The following is a 21383-nucleotide window of genomic DNA, read 5'->3' as shown; positions in this document are numbered from 1 at the left end:
CATTTGATCAGTCACACCAGCCTTAAACACTTGGCCTTCGGGTAATTCATAAAATGCAACCTCCGGTTGCTCTGGGTTGAAGATGTATCCCCCAATCCGACCATCGTCCAATTTCCACTCCTGTGCCACCATATCCGGGTGTAATTGATGGATTCGGGTTAAACTCTACATCGGTTTCTTCGGGGCTGGCATGTTGATTGCATCTCTGCGGTCCATTTGCAATTTCTTACCAAATCGCTGAGCTGCGTTTAAGCTGTTAGCTTTCACCGGTGTTTCACCCAAAACATTGATAGCAGCACAATCCTCCATGTTATGTAATGTGTAGGTAAGTTCGCTCAGGCAAGACTGAATGACCAACCCCGATGTCGGCGTGGTTTAAATACACATACCACGCCAGTCAACCCATAAAACATGAAAGGTTAACAAACACCGTTTGTATGCCAGCTGTTGCAACACTTGTCAGAAGATAAAACACCAGGGTTTTATATTTGTCGAACACCATTTGCTGTACACCAAACACCTTACCACTGACACAACACTTATTTACTGCCTGGGAATTTAACATTCCGGAACCCTAAGCCCCATTTGTTAATCATCAATCATAACCCACCTGTTATAACACTAGTCTGGTTTGCTCATCAGACGTTGTAAAACATCAAACACTGACACATCAATGTAATCATAAATCACAAAGTCACCGGACATGCATACGTCACTCCTGATGTCCCACCCTAACATACGTCATACCGGAAGTCCCACCCTAACATACGTCATACAGGAAGTCCCACCTTAACATACGTCATACAGGAAGTCCCACCCTACAAAACGGATGTCCCGCCCACCTGTCACATCAATATGGAAGTCCTGCCCCCCAGGGCCATAAATCACCATTCTGACACAATATACCCTACACTAACTACTAATGTTTGTTGAATTGGTAATTGGTGACTGGTAAACAATATCTTTGGTATTTCATTTTGTGAATAATTATTTAGCATAATACATTTGTAGATTTACATTTTAGATTTACATTTGATGAATTAGCCTACACAATAAGCTGAATCTCCTATTGAAAAAAACGTAACGTGTGATAAGTAGCCTATATCATTTGTATTATGAATCAATAATAGCCTAATTACGTTTTTGATTGTACTTGGAAATCTTTTATATCATTTGTAAGTTAATTCAAATTCAACCTTGGCTCTGATCAATCTGGAGGTTTGCCATTCATAACCATTCTAATGGCATCGAGATATGGTTTAACAACACAAAATGTTTCTGGTGCTGCAACATCAGTTCGAAAAACTGTGAGAATCAAAAACGACTAGAACTGATGTAAGAAAATCTGTTGAAAATGATTTGGACTTGTCGGTTTGCAATATGTTGTTGAAAACTGATATGGATTTACTTCAAAAAGCTTAAAGATACTCAGCTATTTTACAAAGAAGAATGTTGAATGTATTCTAAATAGAGTGCTCAGGTCTAAAGATTTCACTTCATGGATTTCACAAACAGTGAATTTATCTTTAAAGGAGAGGTTATCAAAGGGTCACAACTGTTGGATCTAGTTAAGTGTGACAGCTACCACCAAAATTGCGACACTAGAAGGCCTTTGGGGTGGGGGGAATTTTTAGAGGTCATGGCATGTCTCAACATGCATTTTACAACTATTCCAAAAGAGCTTGTTAGACGTAAAATCTATTTGTATAAACAAACACCTTCTGACGTACTTTATTTAGCCATAGGCATCTACTTCCAGTATCACGGCCCCCACAACTGATTATCAATCAATCAAAGCATTGTTTGTATCCACTACCATAGACCCCACACAATGGCTTCCATTTTAGTGTGTGTTGTTTTTATTTGTTTTACATGTTGTTTGTTTCATTTGTAATTCCTTGTCAATGTGTATGTTTTACCTTGACTAATTGTTGTGAGTAGTCCAAGTTTCCCAGCTGGCGATTCAGTCCCTTTCTTGACAAAGAGTGATGCAGATAATATATGAGTTTCTCTTGAAAGAAGATATCACCATGAACAGGGCCGATCATTTCAAAACTACTCGCTGAATAGGCAGCCCTTTTCATAAATCCTTTGTTATCTCCTGCAGGGTCTGTAACATCCATGTGACCTGCGGCATCCTTGAAAAACACACCGGCTAAAAATTTTCTTTGAAGTATCATCCCCATAATTCAGAATGCTCTCTATAACAATATGTACATATTGCTACTCTGGCTAATTAATCGATCCCCAAGGAGACGAGTGGCTATTAAGCTGTTAATTAATCCAACAATGGCTCCGGAAACAACATTTGTTCTGTCCAGTTTAATGACTTAACATGTAGGTGCAGCAAAGTATTGTTCAGATCAATATAATCTTCACCATATTCAGCAATAAAGTATTATTCTCAATACATTTCTGTTTTAAAGGAACTGTGAATAAATCCAACTCAGGTTTCATAAATTCACCAGACTTCCGGTGTTAGAGTGCCATCTTCCTTAAAAAAAGTTTTTAAATCTATCTAGCAGTGTTCCCTTTGAATGTTCCATGAGCGGTGTGTCTTCTTTTAACCACGGCTCTTATTTTATCTCCATCTTCCGTTTTTTACTCTTTGGTAGGCTCCTCCTACCAGGTGGTCTCTTTCCAACACCTTGAGTCATAAACATCAATCCTGATCCATCCTGCTGTTTTGTTTGGCGCGCCATAATATTGCTGACAACCTCGTCTACTATATTCCTCCCTGCATTTTTCAAATGTGGTTTTGCTATTTGCTTCAACAAAGGTATAATCATCTGGAAAAGCCCCCAAAAAAGGGCCCCTAGACCTGCCCAGTACATTGCAGCATTACCATGATACCTCGATACACCGTTAGCGGCCTGCGCTTAATAGTATTCAACACACCTGATCAGATTTTACTTCAATACTGATCTCAAACTGACTCTTACTAATAGGTACGTAGTGTGGCCTGTCATAAGTCATTGTTTTTCCCCCTGCAATATGTACAGTTCTCAAGTCTCGTGACATGACTGTCCCCAACTCTTTGATAATCAATGCGTTTTCAACCCATGTAAAAGTCTTCCACATATGCGAGTATTGGTGTGGGTTTCCTCATAGCTCCCCAGATCTGCCACCATGTGTTGGAGTTTACCCCGGTGAATGAGAGGGTCATATCCCTGCGCCTACGGGTCAGGGATAGATCTCTCACTGTTGTTTGTGCCAATAGGCCGAACGGCAGTGCAGAGTACCCAACCTTCTTGGAGTCTCTGGGTGGGGTGCTGGAAAGTGCTCCGACTGGGGACTCCATCGTTCTACTGGGGGACTTCAACGCCCACGTGGGCAACGACAGTGACACCTGGAGGGGCGTGATTGAGAGGAATGGCCCCCCTGATCTGAACCCGAGCGGTGTTCAGTTATTGGACTTCTTTGCTAGTCACAGTTTGTCCATAACGAACATATAAGTGCACGTGGCACCAGGACACCCTAGGCCGTAGGTCGATGATCGACTTTGTTGTCGTTTCATCTGACCTGCGGCCGTATGTCTTGGAAACTCGGGTGAAGAGAGGGGCGGAGCTGTCAACCCCCGAGCTTGGTCCGCCTTGCCACCGAGGAGTTTCTTGACTACCTCTGTGACTTCAGCCCGGGTGATGGACGAGTCCACCTCTGAGCCCTCATCCTCTGCTTCCTCAATGGAAGACGTGACGGAGATCCTTGAAGTACTCCTTCCACCGCCCGACGACATCCCCCCAGGGCAGCTGAGTACCTCAAGTCTCTGGATGTTGTGGGGCTGTCTTGGTTGACACGCCTGTGCAACATCGCGTGGCGGTCGGGGACAGTGCCTCTGGGATGGCAGACCGGGGTGGTGGTCCCTCTTTTTAAGAAGGGGGACCGGAGGGTGGGATCCAAATACAGGGGGATCACACTTCTCAGCCTCCCCGGGAAAGTCTATACCAGGGTACTGGAGAGGAGAATACGGCCGATAGTAGAACCTCGGATTCAGGAGGAACAGTGTGGTTTTCCTCTGGGCCGTGGAACACTGGACCAGCTCTATACCCTCTACAGGGAGATGGAGGGTTCATGGGAGTTTGCCCAACCAATCCACATGTGTTTTGTGGATTTGGAGAAGGCATTCGACTGTGTCCCTCGCGGCATCCTGTGGAGGGTGTTTCGGGAATATGGGGTCCTGGGTCCTTTGCTAAGGGCTGTCAGGTCCCTGTTCGACCGAAGCAGGAGCTTGGTCCGCATTGGTGGCAGTAAGTCAGACTTGTTCCCAGTGCATGTTGGACTCCGACAGGGTTGCCCTTTGTCGCCAGTTCTGTTCGTAATTCTTATGGACAGAATTTTTAGGTGCAGCCAGGGGCTGGAGGGTGTCAGGTTTGGGAACCACACGATTTCGTCTCTGCTTTTTGCGGATGATGTTGTCGTGTTGGCCCCTTCAAACCAGGACCTTCAGCATGCACTGGGACGGTTTCCAGTCGAGTGTGAAGCGGTGGGGATGAAAATCAGTACCTCCAAATCCGAGGCCATGGTCCTCAGTCGGAAAAGGGTGGCTTGCCCACATCAGGTTGGTGGAGAGTGCCTGCCTCAAGTGGAGGAGTTTAAGTATCTAGGGGTCTTGTTCACGAGTGAGGGAAGGATGGAACGGGAGATTGACAGACGGATCGGTGCAGCTTCTGCAGTAATGTGGTCGATGTATCGGTCTGTCGTGGTGAAGAAAGAGCTGAGCCGCAAGGCGAAGCTCTCGATTTACCAGTCAGTCTAAGTTCCTACTCTCACCTATGGTTATGAGCTTTGGGTCATGAACGAAAGGACAAGATCCCGTATACAGGCGGCCGAAATGAGCTTTCTCCGCAGGGTGGCTGGGTCACCCGGGAGGAGCTCAGAGTAGAGCCGCTGCTCCTCCACATCGAGAGGGGTCAGCTGAGGTGGCTTGGGCATCTGTTCCGGATGCCTCCTGGACGCCTTCCCAGGAAGGTGTTCCGGGCCCGTCCCACCGGGAGGAGACTCCGGGGAAGACCTAGGACACGCTGGAGGGACAATGTCTCCCGGCTGGCCTGGGAACGTCTCGGTGTCCCCCCGGAAGAGCTGGAGGAAGTGTCTAGGGAGAGGGAAGTCTGGGCATCTCTGCTTAGACTGCTGCCCCTGCGACCCGGCCCCGGATAAGCGGAAGAAGATGGATGGAATTCTTTCAAAGACACTTCCCAATCTCCTTTCAAATGTATACCTTTAGCAACTTTTGTAGTATAGCACCAACTCAAATTGTTTGGATAGATACAGTGGGGAGAACAAGTATTTGATACACTGCTGATTTTGCAGGTTTTCCTACTTACAATGCATGTATAGGTCTGTAAATATTTATCAATGGTACACTTCAACTGTGAGAGACAGAATCTAAAACCAAAATCCAGAAAATCACATTGAATGATTTATAAATAATTAATTTGCATTTTATTGCATGACGTAAGTATTTCATCACCCACCAACCAGTAAGAATTCCGGCTCTCACAGACCTGTTCGTTTTTCTTTAAGAAGCCCTCCTGTTCTCCACTCATTACCTGTATTAACTGCACCTGTTTGAACTTGTTACCTGTATAAAAGACACCTGTCCACACACTCAATCAAACAGACTCCAACCGCTCCACAATGGCCAAGACCAGAGAGCTGTGTAAGGACATCAGGGATAAAATTGTAGGCCTGTACAAGGCTGGGATGGGCTGTAGGACAATAGGGAAGCAGCTTGGTGAGAAGGCAACGACTGTTGGTGCAATTACTAGAAAATGGAAGAAGTTCAGGATAACTGTAAATCTCCCTCAGTCTGGGGCTCCATGCAAAATCTCACCTCGTGGGGCATCAATGATCATGAGGAAGGTGAGGGATCAGCCCAGAACTACACAGCAGGACCTGGTCAATGACCTGAAGAGAGCAGGGACCACAATCTCAAAGAAACCCTTAGTAACTCACTACGCCGTCATGGATTAAAATCCTGCAGCGCGTGCAAGGTCCACCTGCTCAAGCTAGTGCATGTCCAAGCCCTTCTGAAGTTTGCCAATGACCATCTGGATGATCCAGATCAGGAATGGGAGAAGGTCATGTGGTCTGATGAGACAAAAATAGAGCTTTTTAGTCTAAACTCCACTTGCCGTGTTTGGAAGAAGAAGAAGGACGAGTAGAACCCCAAGAACACCATCCCACCCATGAAGCATAGAGGTGGAAACATCATTATTTGGGGAAGCTTTTCTGCAAAGGGGACAGGACGACTGCACCATATTGAGGGGAGGATGGATGGGGCCATGTATCGCGAGACCTTCCATCAGTAAGAGCATTAAAGATGGGTCGTGGCTGGTTCTTCCAGCATAACAACAACCTGAAACACACAGCCAGGGCAACTAAGGAGTGGCTCCTTAGGAAGCATCTCAAGGTCCTGGAGTGGCGTAGCCAGTCTCCAGACCTGAACCCAATACAAAATCTTTGGAGGGAGCTGAAAGTCTGTATTGCCCAGCGACAGCCCCGAAACCTGAAGGATCTGGAGAAGGCCTGTATGGAGGAGTGGGCCAAAATCCCTGCTGCAGTGTGTGCAAACCTGGTCAAGAACTACAGAACACGTATGATCTCTGTAATTGCAAACAAAGATCTCTATACCAAATATTAAGTTCTGCTTTTCTGATGTATCAAATACTTATGTCATGCAAAAAAATGCAAATTAATTACTTCTGGATTTTTGCCATTTTACAAGACTAATGTTCCTCCCTTTCTTTACTTTCTCATCCAGAACTGCTTCCACTTTAAATGTTTTATACATAACCATAACTATTTTCAGTAATTCCTGTTCATAAAAAGTCCCAACGCTTGCATCACCATCATCTTTTATTCTATATACAGGAGGTACCTTAAGAATGCATTCTGTTTTTGTAAAATATTAATCTGTGTACCGTTTTTCATAACCCTTGGTAAACGCCCCTCTTAACTTTGAGTCTCACAGTATCTCCAACACAGTAACTTTGATCTCCATTTCTCATCATTGTTGTACCATACAGGTTTTTGAGAACTAGTCTAACATTTTCTAAATCTTGAATTACATCAATATATGATGTGTGTTGGCAGCTGTGAGATACTGCCACATTCGAGATTTAATTAGTGTTTTTATCAAATCTCTCAACGGTACTCGCTTTGACATAATTTCTTGTGGCAAAATGTTTTATGTTGTACTTCTTCATTTACTATTTAAAATATGAATTAAAGAACAAATTCCCCTATTTTGGGGGGTTCTTCCTTCTTTTAATATATGTCTTCAAATGCATGATTACCTCAATAGTGCTTTTATTTCTCAGCACATTAATCCATTCATATTTACTTAATATATCTATAGATGTTAACTTATATTTCATGTAATTGTTTACCACTAGCACTATTAACACACGTCGACCAAATCCAGCAAAAATTTAGAATTTATATCATGAACAATAACTCTATTTCTTTGAAAATGAATGGCTACAGGCCTGTGTAGCATGTATGTATCATGTAGCCAGTAATTTGCTACACCTTTTTTGAAGATCTCTCTGGTTTTCTCTAAGTATGCTCTTTTCAAACCCTCTCTACCCACATAAGCACCATGGTTTGACGGATCGTAGTAAATACATTTCATAACCTGTTCAGACAGTTTTGCAATTACACACTGTCTAAGAATTTCAGAAAAGAGACACAAACATTCAGATTTTTGTTGAAACAGTCTCTTTGGTTTTGTCGTACCAAGACGCTGCTGCATTGCATACTGCTTTTGTATTATCTTCAGCAATGTATTCATACCTACTCTCACACAATCGCTGTATGATATACGGCTCCAACTTGAGTTCGTACAGAACAGTCGTAGCTACCACGTAAATCTTAGTCAGCCGTGTTTAAAAACCAGATGCATCAAAAGCTTTGGCCAACACATGTTTCAGTTGCAGTCTTAAAACCGTCTCTACAATGTCATCATAATAGGTCTCAAAAAAAGATTCAGGCGGGTCAAGACAGGAATGCCTTCTCTGACTCGGGTGGTCCACTTCACATCCGATGCATGCTTTGTGGAAAATCTTTAGAAACCTGTGGTGCAAGGCATTTGTCCATTTTGTCATAACTCTTGTCAACATTTGACATGTATGATAGATTAAGTGCCTCGAACTGTGTTGAGGATTGCAATAGCTTCAGGTGGGGCCACATATAAAATTTGAAAGGTGCTCCATAAACTAGCATTAAAGACTATTTGACCAGTCACACCCGGCTTAAACATTTCACCTTCGGACAATTAATAAAATGCGACTTCATTTCAAGGATGAAAGTGTATCCACAATTCTCTCCAACTTCCACTCCTGGGCAAACATATTCTGATGTAATTGATGAATTTGAGCCAACCGCTGCACCGGTTTCTTCGGGGCGGCATCTTCATCGTGTCGTCGTCACCCAATTGTATTCTCTATGCCGAATTGCTGTGCCACAGTTAAGCTGCTAGCTTTCACCTGTGTTTCAAACCCAATGTTGATTGCTGTACAATCTGCCATGTTTTGTAATGTACACGTAGGTTTACTCAGGCTAGTCTGAATGACTTACACCAGGGTCAGCGTGGTTTAAATACACAGACCAGGCCAGTCACACAACCATTGTAAAACTTGAAAGGGTTATAGACCATCTATTACCCAGGGTTATAGACCACTGACTAGTTATACACCATCTGTTACACACACAGTGTGAGCACTTAACATAATTTGCCTTGGGAGTTTAACATTCCTGAAACATTCCTGAACATTCCTGTTAAAAATCTAACTTTTCAAATGCTAACTTTGAATGTCTGGGGATATAACAGGCCTAACCCCTGGAGCCCATTGTTACATATCTTACACAGAAAAACAACCATAAATTACAAATCACAAACACACAGCCGCCTTATTTCATTCATCAGACATGCATACATCATACTGGAAGTCCCACCCACTAACACATGTCACAACTGGAATTCCCACCCACCAGGGTCACTTATCATAATCTATCTATGAAAATGGCTTAATAGAAGGATGACAAGCTCTCATTGGCAGCAGTGCGTCTTGCCGGTAAATATAAATTTCAGGCAACTCTGTTTTCTAGTAAATATTACCCTACTTTTGCAATGTTGACGTTTGCCTCTATAATGACATACAGACAAAAGGGTCATAAGTCCCTGTTCAAATTCAGGTCGACAATTCTTGTTATTAGAATGTTAGTGACCAGGCAAAAATGCGACCTAGTCACGGAGGTGCATCCAAAAATATATATTAATAAAATGTATTTTGTAAGACCATTTTGCATCAGCAGTTGTCACAAAGTTTTAAAGATACACAGCCTGAATCCACTAAGAGCAAGCAACAAGAGTTAATGCACAGTGATTAGTGAATAGGTAATACGCCTAACTGATTGACTGAATTATTAGATGATTGATAGATTGATTGGTAGATTGATTGGTAGATTGATTGGATTGAGTATCACACAACACAACAGACTTCATTTCCAATTCTTTATTAATTGGAAACAAAATGCCTTATATTTAACATCAGTTTAAGAATAGGATAGCTGTCTGGGCTAAGCTAGTGATAGCCTCATTTCACAAACATATCAGTGGTTTGCAGTCCGTTTACTACAAATAATGGGGGAAATGTAGTGAGCTAATACAACAGTGCATTTTTTTTACTGTCAAGGTTCTTTCAAATTAAAAAGTTATTGATAGCATTATAGTGCTTCTACAATGTCAAAAATTAGAATGGAATGTATTAGCAAAAGCAGTTAGTATTAGCAAAAGCAGCTAGTATTTGAAGAAAACACCAGAAGAGACTACGCTATTTTGAGATTTTTGTTTACAGAATAATCATTAGCATCATTGTGCCATTGCAATCAAAGTGAGATACTGTCTTCCAGTGGGAATTGTAACAAATAATTATGTTCTTCATATTTTCCTGACTGTTCACACAAAATCTTACAAATATTATTATGAAGGTTATGCATTGATACCTTAATGTAACCAAATCACATTTTTGAACTTATGGATCAAAATTGAGATTCATATATGAATTATGGTAAAATTAGAACATAAAAGACCTGATTGCTTTTTCTTTAAATCTGTGGATATGAACTGTTATTTTATGTTTATTACACCTTATTTCAATAATATTCTAATACTTTCAGTTTGTCCTATTTTAATCACTAATCACTAATTTTGGTCTACCCATCACATACAGCAGATTTTTACTGAATGCTATTATAATATATACTACATGACTATTTGTTTCATGAATGAAATGTCCTGCTTTTCCCAGTGAATAGTGTCTGCATAAGATATATTTTCAGAACAGTTTAAAAAAACTGATAAACCATCGATCCTGTTACTTTATAACAGGAGAGTTTTAAGTAGTGGACTATATTTTTTACTTTGAAATTGTAACATTCTTTTGAATTCAGTTTCTTATTCTTAAGTACAATATGTCTTATTACTGTAGACTGTAACAATAATAAGGTGGTGTTATTTTATTAATTTATTCTTTAAAAAAATACCCTACCACAGATTTTAAATGGTAGTATCAGATAAAATGGTTCTTCTTCACAATTCCACCCTAACCAATCACTAATCCAGCTGCTCAGCACCCAACGTTAAATAATGCAACTTAGTTACAATTACTATAAGACAATATAATTTGATTGAAAATTCTTCCCAATTTTATTTCACAGGTCAAATGTGTAATGGCATAGGTGGGTGTTCAGGCAGCAACTGTTCAGGAATATCTTACATTACCTGTGTTAAGCAATTATTTGCTCCAGACAAGTAAAATCAATAATAGATTACATCAAATGGAAACAAATTATAAATAATGACAACTCTAGAAAACCCAAGCCCTTAAAATCCAGAGGAGATGCATTAAAATATGTGTAATTATAATTATTGTTAAAGCTTGACTTATTGTTTGAACAAGGACAAGTTAAAAATCTGTGTCTTAATAATGTCACCTGACTTATTGTGTGCACTAGGCCACATAAAAATCATACATTTTGATAACGTCACTTGACTTATCGTGTCCCCAAGGACACATATAATTCACCGTAATTATTATGTTCATTATGCAGTTTTTGACACCTGCTTCCAAGAGTACGGTTGAGCACTGTTGATTATAAATTCTTTGGAGTTCCATATTAGCAATGCTAAATATATGATATACGATCAAATAGAGGTAACTGCCAAGATTCTGAAAGAAATATGTGAATATACCAGCAGCATTAGCTAAAGAGGTGTGAATGTTTTAATTGTACATTTGGCCAAATTCACTGCATACTACCTAATGGTGTTGGTATATGTGTATTTTAACATATTTCATTCAGAATCTCTGCTCATTAGTTTAAACGTTTGCGGAAAATAAGTGCATTATGTCTTTAAGCTGCGGAAAAACTGAAAGCTATATTGCTTTGTAGAGCCTACAATTATACAGTATCTACAGTATATGTCTGTGTTGTGTTTGAGTGGCAAAATCTCTATTCCTCTGTTTTGTTGAACTGCCACTTTCCAATCTTCAGTGTATCTGTGGTTTATTTTGTACTTTTAAATGCATATGTATTTTAGCAACTCTTTCCCAGTCTTCCTTCTGCTTTTGTTTAAGGGGCTCTCAGTGCACCTTCCCCCCTGAAACAGAATGAGAAGAGGAGCCCAGTTAGTCTGCCTCATCATGGACACTCGCCCTAATCGACCAATCAATTCACCCTGGTAATCAATCAATCAACTAAATAAATCAATGCCCCACTATACTGAGCAGTCAATCAAACCACCTAAAAGCATAACACAGTTCACAGAATTGTCCTGGACTGATATCACACTTAATGAAACAAGTGCCCAATGTTTGATTGTAGTTTGTAAGTAACTCTTCGTTGTCCTGTTGATCAAATTCAATAGCCAATACCATAATTGTGATTGTTTTGTTGTTGTTTGTTCATGCGAATGCCAGAAAAAAGTTTTACTTACTGTTTTGCACAGTCTCCACATTCTCCTATCAGAGCGGAAGACACAAAACAAATGTTAGATTTTAGTATCTGTTCATATACATCCTCTCTCAGCTCCATGTAGAATTGAAGAATTCTTCAATTTAAATGTTTTAATGCCCACATAATCAGACTAAGCATTTAAGGGCTGGTTCAAGGATGTTCAAGTAAATGCACAAAAGAAATACTTTAAATATTTAGAAGTTGTTTATTGATATTTTTGCTGGTGTTCACCTATAAATTGGCTGGTGTTCTCCACCTTAGGAACCAGCAAGTATTTCCTAGTTAAATGAGCAGTGTGATAAAACGCCAAACAGCTTGGCGACAGCCTGAGCCTGGTGTACATTTCTGAAATGAGGCTAGGCAATAATTGCAAATTGAACTTCATGAAATTGTAGAAAATAAAACACCAAACTGTAGAAAATAATGTAAAACAGAAGGGAAATTATGTCGGCTTGTGTCATTGGGAAGTTAGTCACTCACCGATCCACCAGGAGTCAACACAGGCTGAGGTAATATGCGACCAAAGCCGTGAACAATCCAGCCTACCACACTGTTGAGGGCAGATTAGATTAGAATAGGGACTATAAATCATTGCACATATTTGCATCTGATATCATGCATAGCAGTATAGCATGTTTTAAAGTCATTAGGAGTTTGAAGCAATACTCTATACTCTGTCAGACAACTGGTAGAAGATAATGTAGCTAAGAAGAATGATAAATTCCTGCATTTTTATTTGCCCTACTAGATGGACCAAAAACTGCTAAGCTATGGTAGGGTTATCATGCAGCCATACCAATATGTCCCTGCAATGGGCAAGCTTATGCAGAATAATTTACTACAGATGTGGTACAAGGGTTTCTAGCTGCACCTTTAAAAATGACAGGTTTTATATAGAATAAAAGCTATGCATGGCACTTCTTGCCAAATCTGAGCTGTGGACTTTTTGTCACCTACTTGGGTTGTTTCTCCATTTCACTGTTATGGAAACAGATACATAACAACAAACAGTTAAATACATGTCTAACCCCCCATTAATCTACTCAAATACCTTTATAAGCTTGTGGTGTCAATGAACTTGCGATGTATATACAATATACAACAGCGTACACATCTGTGATACTCACTTTGGTTTGGCCTCCTCTTCAGCTTCTGGAGGTGCGGTGGGCACTGCAAGGGCAGATCAAACAGCTAATAAATATGCAACAAAATGTATTTAAAAATAATGAATATTCTGCTAATATATTTTATGTTGGTTAGCTGGTGGTTTCCACCCTCAACAGAACAGGATCTAAGATTGATGACAGGAACTTTTGCTCAGTACACTCAAGCAACGCAATAATATGTATGGGTATAAAAAGCTTTGTGGTAGAGTACCTTTCTGTGTGCAGACGGCCTTCACTGAGATATCTTTGTTGATGTCAGTTGGCTGGGGAACCACCTTCTCAAATCCCTGCTTGAGCCACTCAATCACTCTGAAAACCAAATACACAACATTTAGACTATGACCAGTATCGCATACTACTTTTGCATACTACTCATATTATATAGTATGTCAGATTAGGAATAGTATGTCCCAAACCATAGTGTGTTGGAAATAATATGCCAAAAGTGCCAGGATGGTCTACTTTCTGGTGGATTTTCATCGGTTGCTGATGTCAATGGTCTCTAGCTAGCTGTAGCCAACTACCTTTACTTCCCGCACCAGCGCTCGGTGTCACTGATCTACTAGTGGCCACCATCCAAATGCCCTTCAATAACAACCCGTACACGTCCTGTCTACATCCTACCCAATTACGCACAACCAGTTCCAATTGGTTCTGTTTGATATTTTATTTGAAAATACCCACACTCAAAATGAATTATTGTACAGTGAAACTGGTATTATTTTGGGAAATATTTGTAAATAAAGGAAAACAATCTATTATGTTGCTTGCATAAGTATTTAAACCCCACACAGTTTTTGTCAGTTGAAATAACGTCAAATTGATCTGAAACAGAAACGTCAGATTTTTTATGGAATATCTACATAGGAATACAGTGGCCCATTATCAGCAACCATCAGTCTTGTGTTCCAGTGGCATGTTGTTTGCTCATCCAAGTTTGTAATTTAAAAAAGCTAATTGATTATTAGAAATCCCTTTTGCAGTTATGTTAACACAGCTGAAAACTGTTGGGCTAATTAAAGAAGCAATACAACTTGCCTTGTTTAGTGAATATCTGGAGTATCAGCAATTATGGGTTTGATTACAAGATCAAAATCGCCAGAAACTAAGAACTTACTTCTGAAACTCATCAGTTTATTCTCGATCTGAGAAATGAAGGGTATTCCATGCGAGAAATTGCCAAGAAATAGAAGATCTTGTAAAATGCTGTGTACAACTCCCTTCACAGATTAAGGCAAACTGGCTCTAAGCAGAATATAAAGAGATGTGTAAGGCACCAGTGCACAACTGAGCAAGGACAAAATACTGTATCTCACAAAAGTGAGTACATCCCTCACATTTTTGTAAATATTTTATTATATCTTTTCATGTGACAACATTAAAGAAATGACACTTTGCTACAGTGTAAAGTAGTGAGTGTACAGCTTGTTTAAAATTGGTGTCCCCACAACAGTGTAAAATTGGTGTCCCCACAAAATAACACAGAGCGATTTGTGTCTAAACCATGTTAGAAATCAGCCGTTTCGTATAGTGTTTGAAATAATTATCGCAGGTTATATCGCAGGTTATTCAATTATTTATTGCAGAATTAGATAGTCTTGTTCATGAGGTTACGGATCCGGTTTTCCTTACACAACCTCAATCAATCTCACTGAATCTCTTCTCACTGAAATGCTGGTTACAAGCCGATATATACATTGAAGGGCGTGTCTACCTAGCAAAGATCAGGTTTCCAAAACAGTAACCCCCATGCCAAATGGACAATGTAAACAATGTAAACATTCCTGTGGTTATCAGATCAAAACCTACAGAGAGAATCTAAACAGAGAAGTTTCTGTTGTTCAAATTACCTAAGCATATTCACTTCCAATGAAACGTACATTCATATTGTAATTATTAATGTTTAGATTCCACAACCGCTGGAAACAAAAGTGAGTACACCCCTAAGTGAAAATGTCCAAAATGTCAATATTTTGTGTGGCAATTGACACTCCCACAACTCATGACACTCCCACCACCATGCTTGACTGTAGGCAAGATACACTTGTCTTTGTACTCCTCACTTGGTTGCCGCCACACACGCTCAACACCATAAGTTTATCTTGGTCTCATCAGACCACAGGACATGGTTCCAGTAGTCCATGTCCTTTTACTGCTTGTTTTTAGCAAACTTCAACCTCTGCAGCAATGCTGGCATCACTCATACGTCTATTTCCAAAAACAACCTCTGGATATGACGCTGAGCACATGCACTCAACTTTTTTGGTTGACCATGGTGAGGACTGTTCTGAGTGGAACCTGTCCAGTTAAACCGTTGTATGGTCTTAGCCACTGTGCTGTAGCTCAGTTTCAGGGTCTTGGCAATCTTCTTATAGCCTAGGCCATCTTTATGTTGTTTTAGATATTCAGAGAGTTCTTTGCCATGAGCTGTCATGTTAAACTTCCAGTGACCAGTATGAGGGAGTGTGAGAGCGATAACACCAAATTTAACACACCTGCTCCCCATTCACACCTGAGACCTTGTAACACTAACGACTCACATGACACTCACATGAAAAGGGCTAATTTTCACTAAGGGGTGTATTTGTTGCCAGCGGTTTAGACATTACTGGCTGTGTGTTGAGTTATTTTGAGGGGACAGCAAATGTATATTGTTACATAATCTACACTCACTACTTTACATTGTAGCAAAGTGTCATTTCTTCAGTGCTGTCACATGAAAAGGTATCATCAAATATTTACATGTGAGGGGTGTACTCAATTTTGTGAGATACTGTATTGATGTTATTGATGTTATCGAGGGCCAGCGTTACCCAAAACTTTCATTTCTGTTTTCCAATTGTTGTCCCGTTAAATTGTTAGCCAGGGATTTCATAACACATCTAGGGATCACGCTAGAATGTTCAGACAAAGGCATGCAAATTAAACGTACTGTCGTACAAGCAGTTCAAAACAGTGTGCAGCCGGTTGATTATTGTTATTCATGGGATTTAGAAAGAACAGGGCCTAGAGCTGTTTCACATGAGTTGGTAAATAAGGTGATGAATAGAGTAGAAACGGGTTCAGCCCAGTTTATGGATATGGGCGACTTGCGTTGCTCGGTGAAGGTTTCAGAAAGTCAGGATGTTGGTTTTGAGAAAGTGTGGTTTGATGATGGTAAAAGAGATTTTCTGACACGTGACTATGTATACTGGTGTTCGGAAGGTTTTTGTGCATGGTCTGTGCGAAATGTGAGAGAGATGTCTCGCTTCTTCGACGTGGAGGGGTCGGACCCCCGTGTTCCCCTTGCTAAAACTGTGTTTAGTACATGGGAAAGCTTGGGTCATTGGGTGAGGAGGTGCAATGAAGCACTGGACTGGGTCCCTTATCACATGGTGGGAGTGGAATTTTCCATAGCAGCCCAAGCCTATAGAGAAAGATTTGCACCGTTTTGTGTAAACGGGAAGTACATCTTGTGCCGTATGACGACTGGGTCCATCAGGTCTGTGCAATCCAGGTGGCTGCTACAGATTATTTATTTTTTTTAGTTTTATTTGATATTTGACAGTGCATGTTAATGAACAAGACATGGAGTACATGCATGTAAAAATGCCGGATTATAGCCAAGGGCTAATTTCCATCCGTAGTCCCACGGGCTAAGATCACACAGCTCACAAAAACATTGCAAAGAATTTTCTTTAGATTTAATAAAGTCCTTCAGAGGTGGCGGAGCGAGGGAGTGAAGGACCTTGTATATCAGACAGGCCATTTTTAAATTAATCATATTTTGAAAATCGAATAGTCTATGTTTTTTTAAAACTTGACAGTGGTGGTGGGATAGCGGTTTTTTATCTAATGTTTTTAATGCCTTTTTATATAGACTTTCTATGGTTTTAAGTGTTGTGGGGCATGCAAGAGACCAGGTAGTCAAACAGTAATCAAAATGAGAAATAATCATTGAATAAAAATATGTTTTAGCAGCACCCATAGTTAAATTATTTCGAATGTGCCAAAAATTTTGAAGATTAAATTTGACAACCTTTGCTACTTTTTTTACATGACTTTTGAAGCAGAGTGTTGAATCAAGGACTACCCCAAGGTATTTAAATTCTGAGACCAGGTGAAGTTCATCTCCATTCAAGAAGACATTTGATCTGCTTACTTCGACAAAGCATTTTGAGAAGTACATGCACACAGTTTTTCTGGTGTTCAACATGAGGCATGAATTTTTGAGCCAGTCCTGCACATAGGATAGGGCCACTGTGAAATCAGCAGCTGCTTGTTGGATGGTTTTTGCTTGAGTGTAAATTACTGCGTCATCCGCATACATCTGCGAGAAGACGTTTGGGCATGAATTTGGTAGGTTATTGATAAAAAGAGAGAACAGAACCGGCCCAAGGACAGACCCCTGTGGGACACCAACTCCAGAATCTAAACAGGGAGATTTGACACCATCTCCTACCATGTACTGTTTCCTGTGGGACAGGTAGGATTTAAACCATAAAAGTGCTTGATCAGAGATGTTAAATTGAGTCAACCTGGATATTAAAATCGGATGGTTAACAGAGTCAAAGGCTTTCTTCAAATCTAAGAAGACAGCCCCGACACAAGGACTCTTGTCAAGCAAACCTTTTATGTTTTTTTCCACACACAGGGCACTATCGGTGGAATGATGGGTCCGAAAACCAAACTGTAATGGATGTAGTGAAGGTTGGACATTTTCCAGATGAGCCGTCAACTGTCTGACTACCCACTTCTCTGCTATTTTTGATATGACGGGAAGTATGCTAATAGGTCTATAATTAGACATGTCTGTTGTAACACCTGATTTTAGTATTGGTGTCACTGCAGCCACTTTCCAATCTACAGGGACTATAAAATTGGTTAAAAGACATATTAAGAAGATGAGTTATTGGACGTATTAGATGATCCTTGTACTCTTTATAAAAATGTGTATTAAGGCCAAATGCGTCAAGAGTTTTTGAATTTTTCATGCCAACAATAATTTTTGTTACTTCATAGTCAGAGATTTCAATGATTTTGAATACAGGCTGATGTGGATCAGAGACATTGTCAGAACAGAGATGGATCAAAATGCTGCGTAATCTCTTTCACAGAATTTATAAAGAAACTGTTAAAATAGGTGACTATGGAAAATAGATCTTTAATAATCGAGTCATTAATTTGAAGCTCCATTTCCTTATTGTTTTTATTTAGATTTCGACCAAGCAGTTTATTTAGGTTTTGCCATACTAATTTTCCATTGCCGTTTGCATTCTCTATTATTTTAATAAAAAGTTTGCTTTGGCCTGTCTCAGACTCTGTGTTACCTTATTTCGCATATGGGTAAACCTTTGACGGTCTGTTGTTAGACCTGATTTTAAAAATTGCTTTAATATCAGGTCTCTAGCTAACATTAGATTTTTACATTCTTTGTTCAGCCATGGCAAGTGGCACATTCGTTCACATTTATATCTCCCTCTACTCGAATGGTTGAGATAACATCCTTCAGAGATTTAATAAATTTACCGGTACATAATTCGGGATTTTCATCATACAGGTTTGTATCCCATTCCAATGATGACAGGGCTGTGGCCACATTTTGTCGTTGGGTATAAACTCATAAGGAGACCTGTTATTTGTGGTGTTAAAGAAATCATTATTAACCCTCGACTTGGACAATTTCCTATAAAAAAGTATAATATTATGGTCTGAAAGACCAGTCAGGAAATTGTATGATCTAATTATCCATTCAGGTCTGTTGCTGAAAAGTAGATCTATTTTAGTTCTAGAGTGTTTCGTAATCCTTGTTGTATGCTGAACAAGTTGAAAAAAATTAAGATTATCCATTAAATGCTTTAATGTTTTCCTATGTTTCTTGCAGTCCCAGTTCACATTGAAATCTCCAATTACAATAACTTCATTGGACTTGTTGTGTGTTGAATGATGTTTAAGTAGTACCTGCAGTTGTTCATAGAAGTCAACTTTGGCTGATGGTGGACGGTAAAGGCAAACCAGAGTAAAACTCATCTCTGCAGAGAGGGAAATTTTAACTGAAACATTTTCAATTTTAATCTCACTTGGCACACTTAGTTGTGAACACTTCAAATTATTTTTCACATACAGCATTACACCCCCTCCTCTTCCTTTACCTCTGTCCCTTCTAAACACATTATAGTCAGGGAAAACAACACCAGCTTCAGGGGATGATTCTTTAAGCCAAGTTTCTGATAGGCCTAATATATCAATATTTGAGTTCCTGAGAATATGGTCCAGTTGTTCACGTTTAGGGAGCATACTGCGTATGTTAAGGTGGGCACAAAGAAGCCCTTTTGGCCTATTTTTATTGTCCCAAATTAATTTAGCCTGGTTTAATGTATTACAAATAGTTGTCTCTCGATATCTTCTCATTACATCATTTCAAATTTTTTTAATAGCTTGGCAGGAGTTTGGTGCAGTCTGAGTGCAGTCAGGTACGAACCCGTTTTGGGTACCTGACGTAAGTGGCGTTGTTTCCAATTCAGCTGTCATGTTGTCAGCCAATGTCACATGACCATCGATGCATGCTACAGTTGTTTGTAGCCTTTGAGCTGATACGCTAGCAGTAGTAGCCCCTACTGCCGCCGTGTTAGATGCATCGAGGGCTATTGTGGATTGTATCTCAGCTGACAGTCCTTCTCCTCCCTCCGCAATCCCGACTCCACCATAGCCCGAGGACACCCCCGGCACAAGGTCCAATGTGCTCATGGTAGTCCCCGTGGTAGTCCCCATGGGACCTCCGGCGCACGTCAACGGACGCAGCGCATCGCATGCCAGGACGTCGGCCCCCACCTCCAGGCCCACAGGTGAGTCTGAGCCAGTACCATAGTGGCCAGAATAGCTGTTGGCGGCCAACGCAATGGTAGCCCGGGGTTCACGTTCCTCCAGTCTGTTGAGGGGTCCTGGGCACTGGTGTATGTCCCCGGATAAGAGTAGACAGATAGCGATTATAAGCGTTTTGCTTTGAGGAATTTGTAGAGTGCGTGCACTGCTCTTCCTGCTTTTAATGGAGCAGTAGAGAGATGGAAAAAAAAAGCTGCAGCAACGGCGTGTCTCCCAAATTCAAAATGTTTATTGTTCGAAGTTTTGTGTGGAACTTGTAAGAGTGCTCCCGGATATTTTTTGCCAGCACTGTAGTACTTGCATTGTGATGAGAAACAGGCAGTGTGATTGAGTCTATATCTTAAATTGTCCAAGAATAGCACATAAACAAGGAGCGCTATGACAACTCCCGTCGTACCTGCTGCCGCCATGTTGTGTCCTGTCTGTTCCTGTCATCCTAGGTTAGCGGAAGTTCCACTTTCACTGTGGTCACAGCATAAATATGATGTTGGGATAATAAACAATGCACAGCCTCTTGTTACACCTAGAGGACCCCATAGACCATGCCAGGCTCAATACCCACTGAAAGCAGAGGCTATTGAAGAGATGGCTCTCATTCATTCATTCATTCATTCATCTTCTTCCTCTTCATCCGGGGCCGGGTCGCGGGGGCAGCAGTCTAAGCAGAGATGCCCAGACTTCCCTCTCCCCAGACACTTCCTCCAGCTCTTCCGGGGGGGACACCGAGGCGTTCCCAGGCCAGCCGGGAGACATAGTCCCTCCAGCGTGTCCTAGGTCTTCCCCGGGGTCTCCTCTCGGTGGGACGGGACCGGAACACCTTCCCAGGAAGGTGTTCCAGAGGCATCCGAAACAGATGCCCAAGCCACCTCAGCTGACCCCTCTCGATGTGGAGGAGCAGATAGCTCTCATGTTTAAAGCATTGTTAGAGAAAGGCAAAATTGTTCCATGTCCAAACAGTCCCTTTTGCACTCCTACTTTCCCAGTAAAGAAAGCCAAAGTTGTTGGACAACCTGTGTTTTGGCGATTTATACAAGATCTTAAAAGCAGTGTATGCGCGCGCACCAATTGTACCTGATCCATATACAATCATGACCTAGGCAAAAGTCAAGTCCCAGGCAAAAGTCAGTATTTTTCTGTAGTGGACCTAACTAATGCATTTTTTAGTATTCCTGTGCACAAGTATTCACAGTATTGGTTGGCATTTGAATTCTCCGGCCAATTATACATATGGACGAGATTCCATCAAGGTTATTGTGAATCTCTTGCTGCGTTTGTGTCCACGATAACTTGGAAAGGTTCCAATTTAAACATGGCAGCACCCTTATCCAATACGTT

At 40.8% G+C, this 21383-nt stretch overlaps 1 protein-coding gene across 20 annotated transcripts in view; it reads right to left on the bottom strand.

Moving 5' to 3' along the window:
- Nucleotides 1-21383, bottom strand: part of cngb1a (cyclic nucleotide gated channel subunit beta 1a) — a 197540-nt gene that overhangs the window by 125342 nt on the left and 50815 nt on the right. For 19 of the 20 annotated variants that reach the window (XM_034287196.1, XM_034287201.1, XM_034287219.1 and 16 more), the window contains 5 exons: nt 13399-13496; nt 13149-13191; nt 12979-12999; nt 12502-12571; nt 12002-12026 (listed from right to left, as the gene is read on the bottom strand). In XM_034287196.1, coding sequence (XP_034143087.1) covers nt 12002-12026; nt 12502-12571; nt 12979-12999; nt 13149-13191; nt 13399-13496 — 257 coding nt within the window. The remainder of the gene's footprint in view (nt 1-12001; nt 12027-12501; nt 12572-12978; nt 13000-13148; nt 13192-13398; nt 13497-21383) is intronic. The other variant, XM_034287204.1, reaches the window with a different exon arrangement.

Source organism: Esox lucius, chromosome 2, assembly GCF_011004845.1.
Source record: "Esox lucius isolate fEsoLuc1 chromosome 2, fEsoLuc1.pri, whole genome shotgun sequence".
Taxonomy (NCBI): domain Eukaryota; kingdom Metazoa; phylum Chordata; class Actinopteri; order Esociformes; family Esocidae; genus Esox; species Esox lucius.
The sequence above is the reverse complement of the archived record's forward strand: the minus strand, read 5'-3'. Positions and strand labels throughout refer to the sequence as shown.